The 24,878-nt window shown below is 49.1% G+C and overlaps 1 protein-coding gene across 2 annotated transcripts in view; it reads left to right on the forward strand.

The window, feature by feature from the left end:
* The window catches only part of ATG10 (autophagy related 10), a 182,839-nt gene that overhangs the window by 99,957 nt on the left and 58,004 nt on the right, over positions 1-24,878 (forward strand). For both annotated transcript variants that reach the window (XM_054986777.1, XM_054986778.1), the window contains one exon: positions 22,545-22,671. In XM_054986777.1, coding sequence (XP_054842752.1) covers positions 22,545-22,671 — 127 coding nt within the window. The remainder of the gene's footprint in view (positions 1-22,544; positions 22,672-24,878) is intronic.

Genomic DNA, 24,878 nt, shown 5'->3' on the forward strand with positions numbered 1-24,878 from the left:
CACTGTGAGAAGTGCCCGTTTATGCTCACTCTCTGTTTCCTATTAATTAGCCAGTTTTCGATCCACAAGAGGACTTGGCCCTTTATCCCATAGCTACTGAGCTTACTTAGGAGCCTTTGATGAGGAACTTTGTCAAAAGCTTTCTGGAAGTCAAGATAAACAATATCTATCGGGTCTCCCTTGTCCACTTGTTTGTTCACTCCCTCAAAGAACTCTAACAGATTGGTGAGACAAGATCTTCCCTTACAGAACCCATGCTGAGTTTTCCTCATCAGCTTTTGGTCATCAATGTGCCCACTAATTTTATTTTTGATAATAGTTTTGTTGCCAAGTAGGCCCCCTCCCCTGCTTTGAAGCCTGCCATGAACTGTGCTAAAGTTTCCTGCGTTGCTGTTTTACTGCTACACCAAAGATTGCTTTGCACGTGTGTGTTCTGGTACACGTGTCAGTTTCCTGCCTGCGTGTCAATTACCTTGCTGCCACTATAGACTGTGTAGTTTACTGACTCCATGTTTGGTTAACTGCACAAAACGACTCTTTTTCTGGGCAGCCCTGCCCTGACCTATATCTGGACTTCCCAGTGCGTGTTTGGACTGTGTTACAAGTGTGCCCCGTGCCTGCATTGCCATCTGCCACGGACCGTGCCTGTTCCTTGCCTTGGACTGTGTTTTAAAGTATTGTTCCCCCTGCCTCCATGGAAGCCTGCCTCATATGGGCCCAAGCCGCTGCTAGCAGCCGGGCGCCAGCCGGGGAAACCTCCAGCGAGCCTGGCTAGGCGCTCCCTGGTCAGTTCCCGCCTGGAGCCTCCCGCGGGCCGGTCCCCGAGCTTGCCCTCGCTACCGGGCAACCTGCAAACCAGCCCAGCTATGCCCAGCCGGCATCCATGTTCTCAGGCAGCAAGAAGACCCTGGGAAGAAGACTGCTTTGAGAAGCCATTTCGGCGAAGCGGGCACACCACGTCCGCAGCGAAAGCCCCTCGCCCCGCTCTGCATATCTTAGGAGCCGCCCCGGAGAAGGAACTAAGTGCCGACCATCCCAAGCACTTAAAGAATGCATCTCAAAGAAACCTCCGCATTCCAAAGCTGATGACATCAGGACAAGCCCTGTCCGCTGGAACATCCATTCAGCCCACTCGGATTTCCCCCTCCCTCTTTTGTCCCCTCTTCCTGAGGTGTCACTTATCACAATCTGATTACCAAAGTGGCCCATCCAAGCCATTCAGTGACCCATTAGACCCTTTGTTTTAATCTGTGAGAACCACCAAGTACAGCACCAGCCCCAGGGTACGTTTTGGGGTATTTAAGCTGGTCTCCCAGACCACTCGGGGCCTCGGCCATTCCCTATCCAGACCTCCTTGCTGTCCGTCTGTGGTTCCAGTGCTGGCATTGGGCCACCCTCGCTGCTGTGTCTCTGCTTCGCTCCAGGATAAGTGAGTATTCCCCCTATCATCGTTGGGAACCAGCTAATGCGAACGTCTCTGTATTTCCTACTCTGCATTTCTTAGACCTTGTATGTTCCTTGTATGATTGTGCAAGCTAGGCTTACGCTACACTCAATACACGTGTTTGGACCTTACTCCTTGTCTGTCTCTTTTTTCACTAGAGTGTCTGGGATCGGGACCTCCGTAAACATAGGTTATGATCCTCGCTTAATATTAATAGTTACAGACTGCTACAGCTAATTCCCCATTATAATAAAGAGCAGTTCTGGTAACAGTTTACTGGTGGAGGATGCGGGCATAACCCGGTTCGTGTGAATGCACGTGAGTCGACACGCGTGTTTTCGGCGAACTGACTTAGAGGAAAATTTTCCAGACCTCAGTGTAAAGAGCGCAATTTAGCTCAGGGAATTTAAAAGTGTGATTGTGTGTGGCTCTAGCGAGCATTTCTATCTTGTGGGTTGGCTTTTCCCCATTTCCTCCTTCAGCCAGCTTTGGACTACTTGCCTTTTGTGGTGCACCGCGAGGCCCTCCAGCCGTTATAACCGGTGTACTGTGGGTGAGGACCTCTGAACTGGTGAAGTTCCTGGCCACCTTCCGGGCCGCCTAAACGCGTCTATGTGGGTGGGATCCCAGAAGTAGGCTCTATAGATTTATATACATCCTGAAGCAGCACATATAAAATTCTCTTCTGCCCTCCCCCGTCTCTCCTAAGTCCGTCCAGACCCCCGTTCCTGCCAGCACTTAGGCTTCAATCCCCGCTCCGGAGGAAACGTGAAGGGATCGATAGTCCGTTCGTTCAGTCAGTATAGCTTTGGGAATCTAAAGCCAGGTTCCTGAAGCCCCGCGGCAGCCGGCCGCACCGTGCTTAAGAGTTTTAAGGTAGACTCTTGGGCGCTTTTCCGCTTGCGAGTTTTAGGTCAGACTCGTGGGCGCTTTTCCGCTTGGGAGTCAGTGGGACTCTTGGGCACACTTTCGCTTGAGAGTTGGTAGAACTCTTGAGCGCTTTTTCCGCTTGGGAGTACAGTAAGTGTTACTCCTGAGCAATTTTGCTTGGGGACGTGCAGAGGCAGTCCTTGAGCGCTTTCAGTCTTTTGGTCGAGGCTTGGAGACAGTTTAATCGTTTGTCTCTGAGCGTGAGGCCTGGGGACACTTTGAGTTTAGTTCTTGGGCAGAGAGCTTGAGAGCATTTTGGCTTCTGAGCAGAGGCTTAGGAGACCCCTTAGTTGCAGTTTCCGAGCAGAGGCTTGGGAACACTTTTTGGTTTTCTGAGCGCATAGGCTTGGGAGACCCCTGAGCTTTGGTTTTCCGAGTATAGGCTTGGGAGACCCCTGAGCTTTGGTTTTCCGAGTATAGGCTTGGGAGACCCCTGAGCTTTGGCTTCTAGGCAGAGGCTTGGAAGCACTGAGCGTTTTTGGTTCTTGGGCTTAGAGAGCTTGAGAGCACCTTCTGAGCCAGTAAACTTTTCCTGGTCCCGTGGCTTGTAGGCAAGCTTGAAACGGGAATAGGAATTTTCCTTCTCCCCGGTGGAGAAGAACCGAGTGTAGGACCCTTAAAAATCCCCTTGTGAACCTAAAAGTAGAACCTTAAAACCCCCTGGTAAAAACCCTTGAGGACCTGAGGGAAGGATAAACCTCCCAAAAGGGACATAGAGAGGAAGAAGTTGTTAAAACCCTTGAGCAGCTTTAATCGCCCCACCCCTGGTGTCGCTGGTCCACTCTTTAACCTCCCCCGAGATCAGCCTTAAACTAAAAAGTAAAATGTACCGGGCAGCCCCCACCGTGCCCCGCCTGGAGAAGTGGCTAGTTAAGAAGGGAGATTGCCCCTGGGAAGCCGGTTCCTTCAAGGGACCTGACCCGCTCCAAATAGTTAGAAGCGCCTTCCAGGATTTTTGCGAGAAGGAGAAACCCAGGTCAAGTAAGAAGGATAGGTATGGAGCTTGGGCACTTTTCACCGCCCTACAGGACAGCGTGTCCCTAATTAATAAGCTACAGATAGCTCAGGAAGAACAGGAACAGGAGATAGAAAAGCTAAGGAGAGAAAAGAAGGAACATGAGGAAAAAGCAGCCGAGTGGCGTTCAGAACGCGTTAACTTCATGCTGGAGAAGCAGGGACTAGCCGCTGCCCTCCAGGACGCCCAGCACAAGGCTGAAGTAGCCACCGCTCGTGCCGATATGGCTGAGCACGCAGTAATTGAAGGACAAGAGAAGATTGCAAAATTAACCCATGCTGCCCAGTTCATGGCAGAGCAGAAAGTTGCAAAGATAGCCGCAGCAGACCACTCCGCTTGTAAGAGGGAGCTAGAGGCCCTAAAACAGCACCTGGGAATGCAGCAGGCCGTAATTTCCGCCGTGCATCCCGCAGCCCTCTTGGCCCTCCCCGAAGGTAGTACCGACCACTGGTCACCTCCTTCGCCCCAGCCCGAGGAAGCTCCACAGCCCCTCCATCCGATAGCTACCAAAGAAATTGTCTCCACAGACGAGGATGGCAGGAAGACAGACCGAATAGTTAAGGAGACCCGCAATTGGAGGCCCGATGAGCTCCAAGCCATAGCGGATCGAATGGGACCCCTGAACCGAGACTCAGCTATACAATGGTTTGCTCACGTGACCATGTCCCAACCCTCCGCCAGTGGCTCCGATGTAGCTCAGCTGGCTCGCCATTGTGCCAGCCCCGAAATAGTCACCTCTCTTAATGCATACATTTCTAACAGGAGACTAGCCACTCGCAGTCAGTATGGTGCCATGAAAGAGTTGTGCGCCTTCCTGTGGCCCACCAAGAGTTTAAAAGCCCTGTATATTGCAGAGTCTCAAAAACCCGGAGAGGATCCAGAGGCATATTTAGCCAGGAAACAGCTCCTAGCCGAACTAGCAGACGAGGTAGATTTAGATTTGAGCGACATGCCGGACTTCGACGACTTAGAATTCAGGAGGGCAGTCATAGATGGACTCAACAGCACCACTCGCCTAGCCCTAGCAGGAGTCGAGCCCGGGAGCATTACATGGGGAGAGCTGGAATCCCGCATCAGGAGCATTGCGGGCCTGTTGCGAGAGACCGGCGCCATCCGCCATGTGAAGCCCCCGGCCTCTCGTAGAAAGGAGAGCGAGCCGATAAATGCAGTCACCTATGCCAATCATGGCCCCCACTCTCAATACCGACCGCAGGGACGCAGCCCGTACCCGGAGGCAAGGGGAGGGATCCTGAGGGGAAGGAGCAGTAGCTTTAACCGGGGAAGAGGACCAAGGGACTACCGCCCGGGAGTTTCCTTTGCGCCCACCCCGAGTTACAGTTCCTCCTCCCAGCAGGGACCCCACGAGCCCCGATTACAGGAGGCGCCCCTAGCCCCTTCTCACTCGCGAGCATCACACCCGTACAATCATCAGGTCTACCCGCCTCCAGATCAGTCTAACGCTTGGGGAGCATCGCAGGGCGACCACGAGGGCTACCGGGACCGCGGCAGCACGCCCCAGTCCAGGGACTCCCTCCGTTGGGAACTGTGGATGCGCCTCAAAAACATTGGAGCGAACATGGAGCTCTTCGACGGAAAGCCCACGTCCGTTCTAATGAAGGCGATCATGGAGTGGGAAGACCAGCAGCAGCCCCCAGTACCTCCGTCGGCGCCCCCGTTACCGCCAGACCCTCCCTTCTCGAGTCCCCCGATAGCTGCGGTCCGGGAACGACCGAGCCCCAACAACCCCTTTAGAGGAAGCGCCGCTTCCACCGACCAGTGTGCAGGATCAGAATAGGGTTGCCCCGAGTCCCAGTCTCCCTCCGTGGGCATAGTTGCCAAACTAAAGCCGGACACATGGGGGAGACCGACAGTGAAGGCAGGGATCGGGACTCCCGGGGAAAAGAAGAAGCCTGCCACCCTCCTCATAGATACCGGAGCTTCACTTAATATACTCCGGCCCACCTTAGTCACAAAGGGCACCCAGACCCCCACTACCATGCAGCTCGCCGGTTTTGGGGGCGGCACGCAGGAATCCCCGGTCTGGCAGGATATCCCCCTCTCCGTTGGGAACCTGGCCACCCGGATTTCGGCGTGCGCAAACCGGGGAGAGGACGATGGACTTTTGGGCATGCCATTCTTCCGTGCCGAGGGACTGACCATTGACTTAGCGAACGGGCTCCTGTGGCGCATCCCGGGAGGCCCAGACTTTGTTAATGCGGTCCATCGATGCGCAGCCCTCAAGGCCCCCCTTCCTCTCGCCCCCATCACAGGAGACCCCTGGGCTCAGGACTTTCCCGAAGTGTGGGTGACAGACAAGGCCGAGTGTGGGATAGTGAAGGGCGCCTGCGTCCTGATTGAAGGAAAGGACCCCCCTCCCCAAAGACAGTACAAGTACCCAGCAGAAGCTGAGGCAGGGATAGCCAAGACTATAGAAGGACTCCTTGAGTGGGACGTCATACTCCCGATGCAGTCCATCTGCAACGCCCCATTGTGGCCAGTTCTAAAAGCAGATGGAGTGACCTGGAGAATGACGGTCGACTTCCGTGCCCTGAATGCCACCACCCCTCCAGTTGCCCCGGTTGTGGCCAAGTATAATGAGATCCTAACGGCCATTGCCGCTGGGTCCCGGTTCTACTCGGTCATAGACCTGGCCAATGCTTTCCACTCCATCCGGTTGCATGAGTCTTGCTGGTACAAGTTCGCGTTCACTTTCCGCGGCCAGCAATACGCATTCAAGCGGACCCCCCAGGGATTCCACTCCAGCCCCAGCATTTGTCATGCTCATGTAGTTCAGATGTGGGAACGCCTCCAACCCTCCTCGAGGCCCCACGTACTGAGCTACGTGGATGACATTTTGGTCCACGCCCCCACGGAAGAATTAGCCCGCCAAATCACCAGGGAAGTCCTGGAACTCCTCCGCGAGACTGGGTTCAAGGCAAGCAGGGAAAAGGCCCAATTGGTTCAGACCAGCGTCAAGTACCTGGGTCTGACCCTGGGACCCGAGGGTCGCACCCCGGATGCCCAGCGAATGGAGGTCATTTCCAAGCTGCCTGCACCCACCGATGTCCCCTCCCTCAGAGCCCTTCTAGGAACCTTTAACTTTTCCCGAGACTTCATCGAGTCCTTTGCAGACAAAGCTCGCCCCCTTTACGCCCTCCTCAAGAAGAACACTCCCTGGGAGTGGGGACCGGAGCAACAGACAGCCTTAGCCGAGCTAAAGCGCAGTCTGGCCGCAGCCCCGGCCCTAGCCCATCCAGATGTTACCCAGCCCTTCTTTATCCAGTTAGCAGTATCAGACAAGAGCATAGGAGCCACGCTCACCCAGCAGCAAGCAGGAACCGCTAGAGTAGTAGCCTATGCCTCTCGCAACCTAACCGCAGTAGAGACCAAGTTCAGCCCATGCGAAAAGACTTGCCTTGCTCTAGTTTGGAGTCTGACCCATTGGGAATTTATCATAGGAGGTTCATGTACAATAGTTCAAACCACTCACACGCCTCTCAAATATATCCTGTCGGGAAAAATACAAGACGGACAAGTCTCAAACGCCCGCATAGCCCAGTGGACCCTGGCCCTGGTCAACCGCGGAGTAGAATTCAAAAAGGAAACCACTGAGCCACCAGCCCCCTATGGCCTATTGGTGACCGGGACCGAGCACGAGTGCCCCCTGGACCCGCCACCACAGGTTGTCTGGCCAGTCACTTGGGGAGTCCCGCTAGAGGAAGCCCGACAGAACGGCTTCACATGCTGGTTCTGTGACGGCTCCTCCTTTCACGTTGGAGGCTCCCCTCGGACAGGCTACGGCGCCGTGCGAGTGAGCGACGCCCATACTCTCAAAGGTCCAGCCCGCCCCCATTCCAGCCAAGCGGCTGAGGTGCAAGCGCTTCTGGCAGTGCTTGAGTTTGAGCCCCCAGAAAGCCCACTTGCCATTTACACAGACTCGGATTGGACGGCCAAAGCCGCCACGGTCTGGCTCCCGGTGTGGCAGAATCAGGGGTGGAGAGCTAGCGATGGGAAACCCGTAGCCCACCTACAGCTATGGCAGCAAGTAGCAGCACTCCTCCAGTCTCGCTCAGGCCCAACGCAGGTGACCCATGTCAAGGGACACCAGAAGACGAACTCAGAGACCGCTTATTGGAATGACCAGGCAGACCTTGCAGCCAAGGCAGCCGCCACTGAAAGTGCTCCCCCACCGGAACTAGCCACCGATTGTCCCCTCCGCCCTGTCACCACTCGGGCACAAGCCCGCAGCCAAGCTCAGGGAACCGCAGAAACACTAGACCTAGCACAACTGCAGCGATCTGACCCAGAAATAACTGACCTCCTAACCGCAGGAAGGGATCAGACAGGAAGACTCATGATCAGAGAAGAGGAAGGCATAGTTTGGGCAGTAGATGCAGCCGGCGAACGCCATTGGGTAGTACCATTGGAAGTTAGGGCTGACTTAATTCAGTTTGTCCACGAGCAGGGACACCGAGGCAAGGATCTGACTCTGGAAAGGGTAAAAGAGGTTGGTTGGTGGCCTGGCATGCGCACCGAAGTAGCGCAATGGGTAGACAACTGTCTGTCCTGCGCTATGGTTAATGCAGACCCCACCGGACCTAGAGCTCCCCTCCAGCATCAGAGAATTGATGGACCCTGGGCTCGCATACAGATTGACTTTATCGGCCCCCTTCCCCCCACTGCTCGTGGCAATCGCTACTGCCTCACTGTCATAGACCCCTTTAGCAAATGGGTCGAAGCGTTTCCGTGCAAGCGCAACAATGCAGCCACCACAGCCAAACTACTGTTCAACAATGTCTTTTCAAGATGGGGCATTGTGCGAGTCATGGACTCCGATTTAGGCTCACACTTTATCGGAGAAGTTACACAGGAGCTTTGTAAAGCACTAGGCATCCAGCAACGGTTCCACATAGCCGGCCACCCTCAAGCTTCAGGCGCCATAGAAAGAACCAACCGGACCCTCAAGGAGGCTCTCCGCAAGATGGTTCGCTCCTCCGGGAGAGACTGGGATGAAAAACTCCCCATAATCCTAATGGCCATTAGAGGCACTACCGCAGTTCACGGGCTCACACCCCATATGGTAATGACAGGGCGAAGAATGCAACTTCCGGAAGCCTTCTGGCTAGATACGCAGCTCCCTTCCGACATGCAGCCTGTAGTGATTAATGATGCTTGGGTCCAGGACCTGCTCTCATCCATACACGCCGTCCACATGCAAGTGGCCCAGAAGTTGGGCACAGCTCAGAAGGATATGGACCGCAAATTGGGATGGGTCAGGAACCCCAGGCAGTGGGAAGAAGGACAGCTCGTTCTGTACAGGAAGTTTTCGCAAAAGGCGCACTCACTAGCAGCCAAGTGGCAAGGCCCAGTCCCTATCACAAAAAGAGTCTCCCCAGCTGTCTATCAGGTAGCCATCCAGAGAAGGACAGGAGGAACGTGGCTAAAATACTTTCATGCCTCCCAGTTAAAAGAATGGAAAGGGAAGCCGCTGCAAACCGCCCCTCCTGTGTACGACCCTGGGGGAACCTCCACCAGTCCAGCCCCCCTCTGCCCAGTGATTCGCCAGATATCCCTCCACCCTGGGCCAGAGATACCGTGTGTCCCCTTAGACCAGACCTTTGTAGCTTTAGAATAAAAGAAATAGTAGAATATGTAGATATCGGTGTAAATGTTAAAAGTTTTTCCAATTCTATTCTTTGACCTCATTAGGCGGGCCCCACAGTTGGGACCCTTAGGGAAAGACACGGCAACCAAAGCCAAATAGGACCACCACCGAGAGTGATTCTTAATTGGATTGTAAGCCGCATGTTCGGGAAAAAATTGCACAGGCAAAAGAGAGTTGCTGTGTGAAAGTGGTTGGAGAGGCTTTAGCCCAAGAGTGAATGCATTTCCAATATTGGAGACACACCAATAAAGGTGATCTCTGTATTTGAAAACATTTCACCCGCCGTGCTGGTGAAGATCCCGCATCTACGTAGATTCGGGGTCTCACCTGCCAGACCCACGCTTTCGCATGATGGTCGGCTTTGGCTTTGAGGGCCGTGCCTCCCCTGGAAAAGGACCCCCAGATAGCCCAACATCCCTCTTTTACTAATGTTCATATTCGTCATGGTGAGTTGCTATACGGCGCCACCAGTCCGCACGCTTTAGTGCAAAAGTAAAAGACCCACCAGTATTTTGTAAATATGTGCCCTCTGGAATGTGTTATTGGGGTGCGTTCGCCACGCACAAGGGGCAGCGTGCCTCATTTACATAGCCAGGATCCCCCGCGCCAAGATGACCCCCGAACAACCCAGACCCAGTGGCGCCGGCAGATCTCGGCCACCTCCGCCGCTTTTCGATAAACGCTGCCGAGCGCCCTCGGCTCCACTTCGGCCCTTTCCGCCAGCAGCCGCCCGCCCCACGTAATCTTTTCCCTTGCCCGTACCGCACAAGGGAAAAGAAGGGGGGGAGGCATATTGAAGTTTTATTAAGCCCTGCCAGGCCTTCCAAGTGAGGGCAACCCAAAAGTACCCCACACCCGTATGCCTCTTGCTCCGTGTATTTTTCTTTTGGCTCAGTGCATTTTTCTTTTGCTCAGTGTATTTTTCTTTTTGCCCAGTGTACCTTTTTTTTTAAACCAGAAGATGGGGCCTCCCGAGGGAGTCCCCCCCAAAAATTGGTTGTCCTGCAAACATATGACGAAGGCCTATTTTTGAAAAATTAAAACGAGGGCCCCCGTCTGCAGCAACCCTTATAGTTAATGGAAACCGCTCTTTAGTTTTTTTCTTTCTAAAACGGCAAGGCCAGGCCAAGCCGGACCGATAGCTCTCAGCCCGCAAAATAAAAGCAGCCCGCCACCGAGCAAGGGGCACCTGAAGGCCACATAGTCCAGACACCCAGGGACCCCTGGGGCGAGTTTGCATAATCCCGCCTAATGCACAGCCGACCCTTGCCCGACGTAAAGACGTTACCCTCTGAAATATACATGCTTGAGAAAGAAACCTTCGCACAGGAGTTCCCCAGAGCAACAAGCTGGAAGGCTCGCTTAGTGCTCCGGGACTTCTCGTTCGAGCCCCACCTAATAGACAGTGCTGGCAGAAAAAAACGCCCTCCCTTTTCTTTTTCCCTACTTCACCTCACTCATGTATTTTTGCTGCAATAAACTCAGGGAGCCTGTACTTATATCCGCAGGTCTCCCCAGGATATTTTCACTACAGAAAGGAAACGAAGGCCAGGAGATGACGCACCTGGCTACTCTGTGTTTGCTCGTACTGGCAGGCACCCTAATAGAGGGGCGCCCGTCCAAATTAATGCCCTACCCACACTGGAGATGCATCAATACCCTGGCAGGGAACGAAATGATGGTCTGCAAGGTTGTGCAGCAGATTAATATGACCACCCCTACGGATCGCACTAACTTCCGCAGTTGCGAAGAGCAGTGGATCCGACCCCCAGAGCTTGTTATTTTATGTGTGGGAGTCAAAACCATGTCCCAAGAACTGGTATGCTACTCGCCTACTGATACAGTTTCACCACTTGCTCCAATTCCATGTATGTTCCTTCCCCGTATCAGGCCAGCCCCCACCGCAGTCCCGGTGGTAGACAAATATACCACCCCTGCCAACTTCGAAACCTCGCCATTTGTTACTGAGGCTTTCGGACCATACTGTGAAGTTATTTTAGTGTCGGCCGCAGTATGGAAGGCAGGAGACCCCTTTAGAATGACCATCCTACTAGGCACTACTACCACTGAGTCTGCATCAGTCACTATCACGCCCCCTTCAGGTGCAGTTCTCTCCTTTGCTATAGAGCGCTGGGAGAACTTGACCTGGATTGTAAAGGAGGAAGACCTAGCCAAACATGGCCCACCCGATTGGATACTGGTTCAACAGACGCCCGAATGCCAAACCAAGCCCCTAGTAGAGAAATTTCACCGGCTTGGGCTGCTCTTTGTAAATTTGACTCACGAACCAGGCAATTATTCCCTGCTGATCCAGACCCAGGAGACCCACGCCATCCAAATTGACCCTTTGATTGCTAGCAGTGAACAATTAAGCCAAGGCGGCACGCATATAGTGGGCTCCCATGTTTTGAAAACTGACATTCGAGAGAGAGCTCTAGTCCGCCCGCAAATGTCTTTAAAAGAGATCCGCATAGACTTAGCTGAGCTAAATGTAACCCAGAGGCTGCCGCAGTGCGCTCCCTATCTGGAGGCCGGTAGCAAGGGTTGGAATGCATGGCTACAACTGTGGATCGATCCCTCCCCCTCTCTCTCGCGTGCCAGACGAAGCATTGCCGACTGGACTGCTCCTGCAGCCGGAGGCTTAGCAATCATGGATTCGGTCAACATTGAGACTCTCGCTAATAAGTTTGCCCATGTCACGACTAGCATCTCCGACTTAGGTAAACCGGTGGTGCAGTCCCTAAATTCCATTTCAAATGGGCAACACGAGATCAGCTCCATTTTAGTTAACTGGGAGAGTCAAATTGAAAGAGATTTTTCTCTGCTGCTCAAAGGGACACAGTCTTTTGAACGCAACGTGTCAATAGCCATGGCATGTATGCAAGCCCAACAATTAAACCAGGCTGTGGCCATGGGGCTAATTCGGCAAGCCACGGATGGGCATTTGCCCCTGGAAATTAAAAGATTGATTATGCCCAAATTGTCACCCATTGAACTGGAGCTTGAATCCTGGTGGTCTCTCGTAAATTCCTCATTCTCACCGACCACCCAGGAGCTTAAATTATTTTTATTAACGGCCAGTGCGCACGAGTCATTCCATGTGTACCCAGTCGTGCCTCTGGGACTCCAAGTCAGCGATACCGAGGTCCTCTACGCCCGCCACCCCGACCATTGGGCCCGCTTCACCCCGACCGGATGGCAGCTCGTCAGCCTCCAAGGGTGCCAGCATCGAGACCAGACCGGCTTCATTTGCCAAGACCAAGCCTTTGCACCTCATCACCCCTGTGTAGCCCCGCAAGTCGACGCCCTCAATGAATGCTCTTTCGAGGTCGTCCGGGAGAACAGCTCCGCTGTGGTCTACATTGGGAAAGGATGTGCCTGCGTGCGAACGGCGTGCGATTTTGTGGTCCTGAACTCGTTCCAGCTGAAGCCCGTGATCCCGGGAGTCAACCGCTGCTTTTGCAACCTGTCTTCGGTGGCAGCCTGCGACTTCACCTACACGGTACCGGTCTGGACCCAAGAAGAGATCCTGGTGGCACCCTCCATCTATCGTTATGTGAAGCCTGTCGCCCTTGGCATCGGTCTGGAGCTAATCCACGAGCTCCTGGCCCACCCGCAGCTCCACCGCACCCTCCAGAGCATCCAGAGGGACGGGGACACCACTGCTTTGGTTGTGTCCCACAACGGGAAAGAGATTTTGGATCTGGTCCAGCGGATTAAGACCACCGGCGAGCATTCGTGGTGGGAGACCCTCTTTGGCTGGAGCCCCACTGCCACTGGAATTTACAATTTGGCTTTGCACCCGATCGTTGTGATTTTGGCCTTTCAAGTTTTATTATGTGCCTCATTACTTTATTTGGGCTGTTGGAGCCGCCGACAGCTCCAGCAACTCCAACTGTCCTACCGTCTGGACCATTACAATCCAGACCTCCTCTTGCCCTAATGGTTATTCTTGGCGCCCTCCTTTAACCCGTGTTTGTTTTATTGCTTGTGCCGGTATGAACTATGATTATGCTTATTATGTGTATGAATCCTGCACCGGCCCACATGGACGCTTTGCTGCTGGACACCGCTCCGAGGCCCTCTTGTGGACTAGGGGGGGACATATTTCTCTGCCTCCCAGCCCACGGCCCGTCTCCAGACGACCACCAGCAACGCCACCTCCATGAGGACTAGAACTGTGTGCCTGAAGCCCTTCTCGCCGCCTGCCGACCCTGCTCTGCGGATTGACACAGACAGCAAGGGGGGGTGGAAGTGTGTTTTGGAGCACATGAACTAAGTTTGCTTGTTCTTGTATATATGCAACCCAGTCCAGCAGCTGTACTGCGGACTGAGCCGCCTGTGATCTTTGTTACTCTATGGTCTTATGAATTTCTCCCCATTGCTTTTATGAATTTTAACTCCCATGAATTTAGCCCCGAACTAGTCCCCCTCTCTATCTATTGCAAGTGCGCCCATGAACTTTATCCCTATGAATTTGATTTTAACCTTGAATTGCCTTTTTAACCCGACTCCCTCCGCCGAGGTAATTCTAGCATATCCATTATTTTATGAATTTGGTTTTAACCGGGACCCCTTCTGAACGGTCCCTTTTAAAGGTTAGTTTATTTCTGATTTTAAGCTCGATGAATTTGGTTTTAATCTGACTATATGAGTTGGTCTTTTAATTGCAGAGTTTATTTTTCTGTCCCCTATGAGCCCTTCCGCCGCTTACCCCTCATGAATTGTTTCCACGCACTTGCTTTTATTCTTGCTGCTTTTGACTTCATGAACTATTGCTTTTAATCACATATATGTATTTATGATTTTAGCCATTTATGAATTACTCTACCCTTGATGAATTATGCCATGCTTGCACATTTCACTTTACCCTGTATGAATTGCTTTTAATTGTCCCTGCTTTTAATCCTATGTATCTATTTGGCTAGGCGCACGCTGGCTAGGCGCACGCTGGCTAGGCGCACGCTGGCTAGGCGCTCCCTGGTCAGTTCTCGCCTGGAGCCTCCCGCGGGCCGGTCCCCGAGCTTGCCCTCGCTACCGGGCAACCTGCAAACCAGCCCAGCTATGCCCAGCCGGCATCCATGTTCTCAGGCAGCAAGAAGACCCTGGGAAGAAGACTGCTTTGAGAAGCCATTTCGGCGAAGCGGGCACACCACGTCCGCAGCGAAAGCCCCTCGCCCCGCTCTGCATATCTTAGGAGCCGCCCCGGAGAAGGAACTAAGTGCCGACCATCCCAAGCACTTAAAGAATGCATCTCAAAGAAACCTCCGCATTCCAAAGCTGATGACATCAGGACAAGCCCTGTCCGCTGGAACATCCATTCAGCCCACTCGGATTTCCCCCTCCCTCTTTTGTCCCCTCTTCCTGAGGTGTCACTTATCACAATCTGATTACCAAAGTGGCCCATCCAAGCCATTCAGTGACCCATTAGACCCTTTGTTTTAATCTGTGAGAACCACCAAGTACAGCACCAGCCCCAGGGTACGTTTTGGGGTATTTAAGCTGGTCTCCCAGACCACTCGGGGCCTCGGCCATTCCCTATCCAGACCTCCTTGCTGTCCGTCTGTGGTTCCAGTGCTGGCATTGGGCCACCCTCGCTGCTGTGTCTCTGCTTCGCTCCAGGATAAGTGAGTATTCCCCCTATCATCGTTGGGAACCAGCTAATGCGAACGTCTCTGTATTTCCTACTCTGCATTTCTTAGACCTTGTATGTTCCTTGTATGATTGTGCAAGCTAGGCTTACGCTACACTCAATACACGTGTTTGGACCTTACTCCTTGTCTGTCTCTTTTTTCACTAGAGTGTCTGGGATCGGGACCTCCGTAAACATAGGTTATGATCCTCGCTTAATATTAATAGTTACAGACTGCTACAGCTAATTCCCCATTATAATAAAGAGCAGTTCTGGTAACAGTTTCCACCAACTTACCCGGTATTGACGTCAGGCTGACTGGCCTGTAATTTCCCGGATCTCCCCTGGAACCTTTTTTAAAGATGGGGACAACATTAGCTACCTTCCAGTCCTCAGGAACAGATGCAGAGTTTAATGACAGATTACATATTTTTGTGAGGAGATCTACAAGTTCACACTTGAGTTCTTTCAGAACTCTTGGATGTATGCCATCTGGGCCCGGTGATTTATCAGTTTTTAAATTATCTAGCAGTCGCATAACCTCCTCTCTCGTCACCTCAATGTGACTCAGGTCTTTCAAAACCCCTCCCAAAGTCAGTGCTTCCGGAGTGGGCATGCACTTCTTATCTTCCACAGTGAAGACAGAAGCAAAGAACGCATTCAGCTTCTCGGCCATTTCCCTATCACCCTTTAGTAATCCTTTTACGCCTTGGTCATCCAAGGGCCCCACGGCCTCCCTAGCTGGTTTCCTACTTCTAATATATTTAAAGAATTGTTTATTGTTTTTCTTTATGTTCTTTGCAATATGCTCCTCATATTCCCTTTTTGCCTGTCTGATCACAGACTTGCACTTTTTTTGCCACAGCTTATGCTCCTTTTTATCAACCTCACTCCGACTAGTTTTCCACTGCCTAAAAGAATCCTTTTTACCTTTTACAGCTTCTATTACATTGCTTGTTAACCATGCTGGCCTTTTCCTAAACCTATTTGTGCCTTTCCTAACCAGCGGTATATATTTAATTTGAGCTTCCAGGATTGTAGTTTTAAATAGTCTCCAAGATTCCCCAAGTGTTTTGACCTTTTTTACTTTCCCTTTCAGTTTCTTCTTCACGTACCCCCTCATCTCAGAAAAGTTACCCCTTTTGAAGTTAAACATGGCTGTGTTGGTCTTATTTGGCAATTTCCTATTTATACATATGTTGTACTCAATAACATTATGGTCACTGTTCCCAAGTGGTGCAATCACATTTACATCTCTCACCAGGTCTTCAGCATTACTGAGGACCAAATCCAGGATCACCTCTCCCCTAGTAGGTTCTGTAACCATCTGTTCCATAGCACAGTCATTGAGACAGTCTAGAAACTCCCTTTCTCTCCCCCGATTCGAACACCCATTGGCCCAGTCAATGTGTGGGTAGTTAAAATCACCCATTACAACACAGTTTTTTTGTTTAGCAGCCATCTTTAATCCTGTCATCATTTTATAATCCTCCTCTATTTTCTGATCTGGAGGGCGATAACAAACTCCCACAGTTAAGTTTCCATTTGGGCCCGTAATTTCAACCCATAGCATTTCCAGAAGCGAATCTAATTCAGTTACCTTCTCAATCTTACTGGAATGTATACCTTCTCTGACATATAGAGCCACCCCACCACCAACCCTTCCCTCCCTATCCTTCCGATATAATTTATATCCAGGAATCACCGTGTCCCACTGATTTTCCTCATCCCACCAAGTTTCTGATATGCCCACAATGTCTATGGATTCGCCCAACACTAAACATTCCAGCTCCCCAATTTTACCTCGGACACTTCTAGCATTTGTATATAAACACCTGTAACTTCCCCGGCACACTTTGCCTCGAGACGTAGTTAGGTCATCTGCACTGTTTGTCTCCATCTCAGTTGACAACTCTAATCTATCTCCCTGTAGAAGTGTTATACCTAGCCCTTCATCTCTCTGAGATGAACCATCCTGAACCAGAGACACTTTATCTCTTGTCGGCTTTCCCCTAGCATTTAGTTTAAAAACTGCTCTGCCACCTTTTTGATTTTAAGTGCCAGCAGCCGGGTTCCTTCTCGGGACAAGTGGAGACCGTCTCTCTTGTACAGCTCCCGCTTGTCCCAAAAAGAATCCCAGTGCCTAACAAACTTGAACCCTTCCTCCCTACACCATCGTCTCATCCACGCATTGAGACTCCTGATCTGCGTTTGTCTCTCTGGCCCTGCGCGTGGAACAGGTAGCACTTCTGAGAAGGCTACCTTGGAGGTCCTGGCCTTGAGTCTCCTGCCTAACAGCCTAAATTTTTGTTCCAAGACCTCACGACTGCATTTCCCAACATCATTGGTTCCAACATGGACCACGACCGCTGACTCTTCCCCAGCACTATCTACCAGCCTATCTATAACACGCGTAATGTCTGCTACCTTCGCACCAGGCAGGCAAGTCACCATACGGTCAGAACGCGGTTGTGCCACCCAGCTATCTACTTGTCTAAGGATCGAATCACCAACTACCAAGAGCCTCCCTCCCGCCCCACCCAGGGATGGTTCCTTGATGCGAAAGGAAACCTGCTCACCAACTGAAGAAGAGGTCCCTTCTGAGGGCATGTTCCCCTTATCCTCAATACGGTGCCCTGATTCCACAAGATCCTCATTCTCCTTGACAACAAGAACGCTGCCATTTTTAGAGTGGGACACATCTGTCCTGTCCCTGAGAATCTTGTCCTCGTGCCTATCTAACTGTCTCCGCTTCTCCAGGTCAGCCACCTTGGCCTCAAGGGTACGTACTCGTTCCCTGAGAGCCAGGAGCTCCTTGCAGCGAGCACACATCCAGGACTTCTGACCAGAAGGCAGATAGTCATACATGTGACACTCAGTGCAATACACTGGAAAGCCCCCAACCCCCTGCTGGCATTCTGACTTCATTATTCTGTTTTAGGAATAACACACTAAGAGGAAAGAAAACGGCTATGATCCCCCGGCTAAGAGCCACAGGCCAAGAGCCCTTTAGCTCTCGCCCTTCGGCTCGCGCCAAAGGCTCGCGCCCCTGCCCAGCAGTTGCCTTTTCAATGCAAAAGGTCACTTCCTGCTAAGCACAGGAGGTGAGCACAAAGGGGGTGTGTGGCTTGTACTCCAGCAACCCCCAGCAGCCTTACAAACACACTCACCCTCAAACACAATCAAGCCCAAACACACTCAGCCTCAAAACTACACTCAAATCAACACAAAACTACACACAAAAAGCCCCAAAGCTAGAGAGGACCACCCTTAGCTTCTCAGCTTAACCCACCACAGCCAAGAAAGGCAAAAAGCCCTTACCTCCTCTAGCAGCTGCAGACCATGTGCTCCTGAGCCCAGGTGAACTCATAAGTGGCAACTGAGAGAAACAAATCTTTGTAACCACGTCTGTTGATTACTTTTAGCCTAAATAGCAGCTGTGTGGAAAATTAGTGTTTGTGACTGGATCGGTTAATAGACATTTAAGGAGCTATACCTATTTTGGTATAGCTCAGTTTTTAGTTAAGCAAAATGCCTGTTTCATCAGCCATAAAGGAACTCTTTTTTACCTCACAGCCACCCCCATGTGCTTCTGTCATACTACTACCGATAGCCAAGGTTTCCTATACGATAAATCAAACTCAGAGAAGACTAAGGTGAGAGCCTTTGGTGGCAGCGAAAATCTAATGGAACACTTAAGGAAATCAGGGAGGCAGGAATATATAGGTCACAAAAAGGAGGAAAAAATGCTATACTGCCTCTCTGAGAGACATATGGATACAGTTATAGTTTATGAGTATTGCTTGTTACTACGTATTCCTTGCTAGCTGATACAGAGCTGGGTATTACTTTGGCTGTGGCTGAATTTTTCTCAGCAGTGGTTTCTATGCAAGGATGGTAATAGAGGGTGATCTTTACAAGATTGATTCTGTCCAAGATGCTGAATCATCAGTCTGCCAAGAAACAATAAAAAAGTATGTTGAGAATATAGATAGACTGGATCCATGCAGAATTGGGAACACAGTGAAGTAATTGTGAGTCTCCTTTTCTTCACATGCAACCCAATTTACCATGCCACCAAAATGTTGCTGTAAGTTTAACAAAAGTGCAACAAAATATTTTTCTATCCTTCCACATATGGGTTCTTACTTTGTCTTTCTGCAATATCAGTCAGTGAAGGTAACCTACAATCTAAAAATCAAAGTCTACAATAGTTCGGCAACCTATGACTGTGGAGCCAACTGTAGCTCAGTACAAAACCAAATATTGCTCTTCAAAAAAGAAAATGAAATACTTAAATTAAGGAATATTGGAGGGGTAGGATTCTGTAATGGGATACCAGAGTAACCACTATGTGAAGGGAATGGCAGACTACTGGTGGGAAATTGAATTGGCAGGGACTTACTTCATTGGCATTGTCCCTGGCCTGGTGGCCCCACTTCTAGTGCAAACCAGAGAGTTTTAGGGAAATTCTAGAACATTGCCTGATGTGATGACATCACTTATCCATTGCACTGAAAGTGATGTGATTGCGTCAGCCCTGCCAATCACCTTCCTTTCACCCAGCATTTTCCTCCCACTGTCTAGATGAGCAGTGGCAGGTAGGGATAGAAGATCTCCCACCAAAATGAGAGATGTTGAAATCCTGTGGCAACCAGAGATATTTATGGGACTAAACAGCTTCTTAGAGATACCTTACAGAAAGGTAAATGATAGAAGTGAAAGTCATTGCACCAGGCCCTGCCAATCACCCGTAATTTCGCTCAGCATTTCCCCTCCGCTGTCCAGGTGAGTAGTGGTGAGCAGGGAGTTCTCCCATCAAAATGAGAGAAGTGGAAATCCTGTGGCAACCAAAGATTTTTATGGGACTGTTATAGTTTGGAAAGGGAGAAGAGCGGCGTTCCCTGTTGGGAATTCCCTTACACCATGGTTTCCCTGGAAAGCACCATGATAATCCATTGCTGCCACTCAGATATCTTCTGAGAACATCTAGACTGACCTGCTGAGAAGGTACCCTTCCAGCTTAGTCCTTGCAACAGGGTGGAAATCCTGGAAAATACCTTATTGCAAACTACGTAGCTCCCAAGTGGTCTGGCATATTAGGAAGAGATTCAGAGAAATATCCTAGAGAAATGTATTGTACAAAGGAAGCCAAAAATGTCTTTAGAGAGAGGAGGTTTATTATAGAAAAAAGGGGACATGGTAGATGGATTAAAAAGGGGTAGGAAAGAGTACAAAATACCAAATACAGGGAAGAGCACACTATCACACAGCACACAGACTCTAAAATAAAAACAATAATGTTGATCTAACTCAGCTAAGTACACTTTACCTAGCAGGTTCCTCGGAGCATGCACAGAGTTCCTTGCAGTACCAAGATAGTGGAAGAGACCTTAACCCCTAGCCCACTGGTCTTGGGGTCTCAAAATGTTCAGCTGTTCCAAATTGGGGACAAAGAAAAGTCCAGCGCTCCCAGATATTTATGGCCAATGGGGTCTGACCTAAGCAGCCTCCTCGGTGAGATTGATTAGCAGATCTATCCATTCCTAAGCAAAGTCCCATCTCTGTTGTCAAAGGCTATTGCTACCAATCAGAGAATTATTTTAGGATGGTCCTACCATTTTAATGGCTTTGCAGTTCCATGACTAAAAGGGAATCTGGCCCAAACCAGTTTTTCATTGTCAAAAAAGGATTAAGTTGGCCAGGTAGTGCCAATGTGGAATGAAGTATAAAGCGTTATTCTCATGTAAGCCTGAGAACCCAGATGCTCTAAGGGGCACACTTGAGCCATATTGAATCTCAGGGTTCTGTCACAGGGACAAAAGGGCTTCTTAGAGATACTTTACAGTAAAGTAAATAATAGAAGTGAACAGTTGCCAATAACTCAGGTGGGAACCATATGCATATGTATGCCAGTGCATTAAATAATTGAACAGGGTGCTCCAGTGTATATCTATTATCATAAGACCTCATGTGTGCCACTTCTTTTCTTTATGGATTAGTAACTAACATGTCAGTTATCGGTAATGTTGAGTTGCATCTTTTCTATTATAGAACTGGGCTTTCTTGTATTGGTTCTTTGTTGATCTCAGGCTCTGAACTTAGGCTACTTTCAGATGGCCTTTTTTGGCTTCTTCATGCTACAGGTTAGTCAATGCATTTCACACACGTTTCTTTCTGAATCGCTTTCCTACCACATTTCTGATGGCTTTATCCTCTGTTTTTGAAACGTTCTTCTAAGGTGACAGAAAGCCAAAATTGCCTGCCATTTGAAAAGTTTTTTTGCTTTTGAAAGTTTCACCCTCTTTCTGCACTCTCTATGCAGGCCTCATTTCTCATTACAAATTAGCTACAGAGGTTGCTAGGAATTTTGCATTCTTTTAAAGGGCGCAGGCTCCACCTTTCCCTCTTCCTTCTTTTAAACATGCCTGTGAGAAGGCAGCAATGTAGAAAAACTGGGGTAAGTTAGGTGCTCATATTGTGAAAATGCCAGTTTGTCTTTTTAGTTATAAAATGTTCCTGATTCCTGGTCTAAAATTAAAATAGTATATCTAATTAACACAAATGTAATAAAATTACCAATAGGTAACAAAATAGAGGCTTCCTTTTGTCTAAATGCAATTAGAAACATAGGAAAACGTCTTCATGTGGTTGGTGTCAAACTGACTGACTAATTTTCATTGGAAAGAAGCTTAACAGCTGTGGTGCCACCATGTCCTTTTCCCCAGTAATCATTTGCCTAGCTTGTGAAGGTGAATTCATAGTATAGCCTCTGATGAAAATCTTAATTGAAAAATATGGGAGCAAATGGATCTTAAAATGGGTACATGGATTAAGCTGCAAACTAGGATTATCAAAATGTAGTACTCCAAAGTGGTGGAATTAGGATTACCAGGTCTTCTCATCCTCCAGTTAGGGTTCCCAGGTGCCCACCAGTGGCAGGCAAACTACTGGGGATTTGCCTCCTCATATGCGGATTGCCCAGTGATCGGCAGGATGGGGCAAGCTCCTGGAGCTTGCCTGCCACCATCAGGCACCTCAGGAATGTGCGCTGTGCATGCACTCCCTACTGGTGTGGCGACATCACTTCTGTAAGTGACATTGTCACACCACTCACAGAAGCGTTTCTGCGCTTTGTTTGGGAGAGCGCTCACACAGCCATCGTGATAACATCAAGAGGTGGGAGATCTGGCACTCACCTTTGTAGATGTCTTTGCGTGCGCTCCTGGGCTGTGTGATGATATCACTTCCAGGAAGTGACACCATTGCTCAGGGCCTCATGCTGCCTCTGGGAGTGTGCCTGTGCTCCTCAGCGGACTCATTTTGGCCTATTTGGGGCTGAATTGGGTCCGTTTGGGGCCTAAATTGGCCCACTATGAAGCACAGGAGCTCTCCAGGGCCCTCCCAGCAGTGCTCCACAGTGGCCGAGGCAGCACAATGGGCCCTGGGGTGCTCCCGCACTTTGCAGCAGGCTGATTTTGGCCCCAAACACACTCCTGGAAGTTTTGTATACTTTTAAAAAGTGTTAATAAGGCAAATATGAACAGATTAGCATGTATGCAAGTATTTAAAAAAATAGTGCAGACAGTCAGCATAATGGGGGAGAAAATAAGACTGACAAGCCAGTGTTTGAATTTTGGGTATGTACAAACCTGTTTTGTGTCAGTTGTAATACTGGAGGAACCTGATCTCATCCTGTAGCTGAGGCATGCAATGTGAGCTCTCTTTGTATAGTTTGCCTGTCTTTTCCTTCCTAACATTATTAATCAAAGCAATTGCTATGTAATCACTAAGAGGGTCCATATCATGGTATAATTCATGCTCTCTTGTTCATGGGTGTTGATATTTGTTGTTTCAGGAAGCTCTGGATGACTCTCAGGTGGCTGGAATCCATGCGACATCAGAGACAATTCGCTATGAGTATCATGTTCTGTACTCCTGCAGCTATCAAGCTCCTGTGCTGTATTTTCGAGCATGTTTTTTAGGTAAGATGGCTCCTGCTTACCCCAGCATCCCAAATGTGACATGCCAAAATGAATACACAGACACAATTACGTGGGGTTAACTAGTTGTTTATTTATATTCAAATATTTAATTATTTAAATGGCTGATCTATGTCATTGCTTATTTGAACAGAAGCTGACTATTTTAAGGGTGGGCTGCACTAGGAAACCTCCTTGGGTGCCCACCGGGCAAGTCCACCCTGGCTCCAAACTGGGATGACATTTTTGCCAGCCTTGCTTATCCTGGCCAGCACAGCCCATCTGTGCCAAGAGATGCCCAGTGTCATCTGCCTCTTTGATGGGCTGCAGGGCATCTACCAGGTTCAAGGGATGATGCTCAGCACCAAGAGCGCTCCTTCACAGCACCACCCAGCTTGTGATGGCCTGTTCTGAACATGCCCCCCCCGCTCCATCACCATGATGCCTCCAAGTGTTTGGTGGCTGGAATTCATGTGGCACCAGAGGCAATTTGCAATGAGTATCATGTTTTGGACTTCTGCTGCTATCAAACTCCTGTGCTGCATTTTTGAGCATTTTTTTTAGGTAAGATGGCTTCTGCATAAAGAAATAATAAAAAGGAAAAATGTACATAAATGTGGGAAAGTCTGAGTCACAGAAGAAAAATAAAAAGATAAAAATGTTGGGGTGGGGTAGTTTGTGATTCACTTCTCCTATATTTCAGATTCTGTGAGTATCTGTATCCTGGGGCAGATGATATCATCTCAGTTTGAAGAAGCTTGATCTTTAGACTCCTGGCAGAAAGCCTATAGTTGACTAAACCTGCTAGCCATTTTTCTTTTCCTTTAAATGATAAGAGGAAAGAATCTTAAAGCTAGAGATAGCTTTAAAATTTATGCTCAAGATGAACAAACAAAACACCTAGGCCTTTAATATGGTAAAGAATGCTGAATATGGACTTTATCAAAATTTTGTTTTAAACATGATGCATCAAAACTAGTAATTATTAAATTTAGACAGCATCTTTACATGGCTATATTTATAGCCATCACAGGTTTAAACTCTTCATGAAAACAGTTATTTTCCTTTTATATGTATCTTGGATCATGTGACCCTTTATTAGTTTGTCAGAAAGGTGAAGCATCCTTCTTCTTCCAGTGCCAGTGGCTGCAATGCTGATTTAATGAGCAGGAATAGAGTGATCATACTGGAGTGCCCTGGCTGTACTCCGCTCTCCTCCATGCACCTAGGGCTGGGGAGGGAGTTGGAATCCTGAGGTCATTTCTAAACTTAGTCTCCTGTATAGCAGCATCAGTAGCTTTTGTGTTTGGAATGATCCATTAGCTTTATCTAGATTAGCCCATCTGAATGTGGCTAGTGATATCTTTTCCTTTTTAATTAGAAAGTAGCTTAAGCTGCTTTGAATGTGTTTGGTGGATTTAATCACTCTCTGCCTTTATATTGTTTCATGGTTTCTAATTTTGCCACGTTAGCGTTTTAACCAGCTCTTTGGATGCAGAAAGACAATAGAACATTCTTAGTCTCCTCCATTAAAAAGAATTTTAATTTGGGGTGCATTTCTCACAAATGACAATTTATGGTATATTTTCAAATTAGGATGTAGAGAATTGGGGACATATCAGGCTCCATTGCCAGTAATAGTTCCCTAATTCACACATACCACACTGCAATTACATACTTGTGGTTATTGCAAACATTTAACAAAGTAGTTATACTCTGTTGTTAAGTTACTTGCAGACAGGAGAACAAAGAAACGACATCTACTCAAGTCGCTTTAGTGCTTTCCAAATGTATAGTAAGAGGAAAATTAATTTATTTGTGATGCAGAAAAATGCCATCTTTGTATTAGCCGGAACAAAAATATACCTTTCAGATGCAAGGGGGAGGGGGTGATGTTACTAAAGGTAGAGGAAATAGGGCAGTTCTTTCGTTCTTTTTTTTTTTACAGTACTGTATTTTCATATAATTAGTATTCACTATAAGCAGTTAATCACCAAGAGAAGAGCTCCCAGAGACAAAACAAGTTGTTTAGCTTGTCAGCATCAGGGAATCGGAGGTGTTGAAACATGACTCCTTATAGCTGGAAGTGGATATTACAGAAGCTGATGGATGATCTAATGCACAGTCTTTGTATTGTGTGCCAACAGCTCCCCTTACAGTACAGAATTTTAATTGTTCCTATAAGTATAATTATATATCTTAACACACTT

This window comes from Eublepharis macularius, chromosome 8 (genome assembly GCF_028583425.1).
Source record: "Eublepharis macularius isolate TG4126 chromosome 8, MPM_Emac_v1.0, whole genome shotgun sequence".
NCBI classification, from domain to species: domain Eukaryota; kingdom Metazoa; phylum Chordata; class Lepidosauria; order Squamata; family Eublepharidae; genus Eublepharis; species Eublepharis macularius.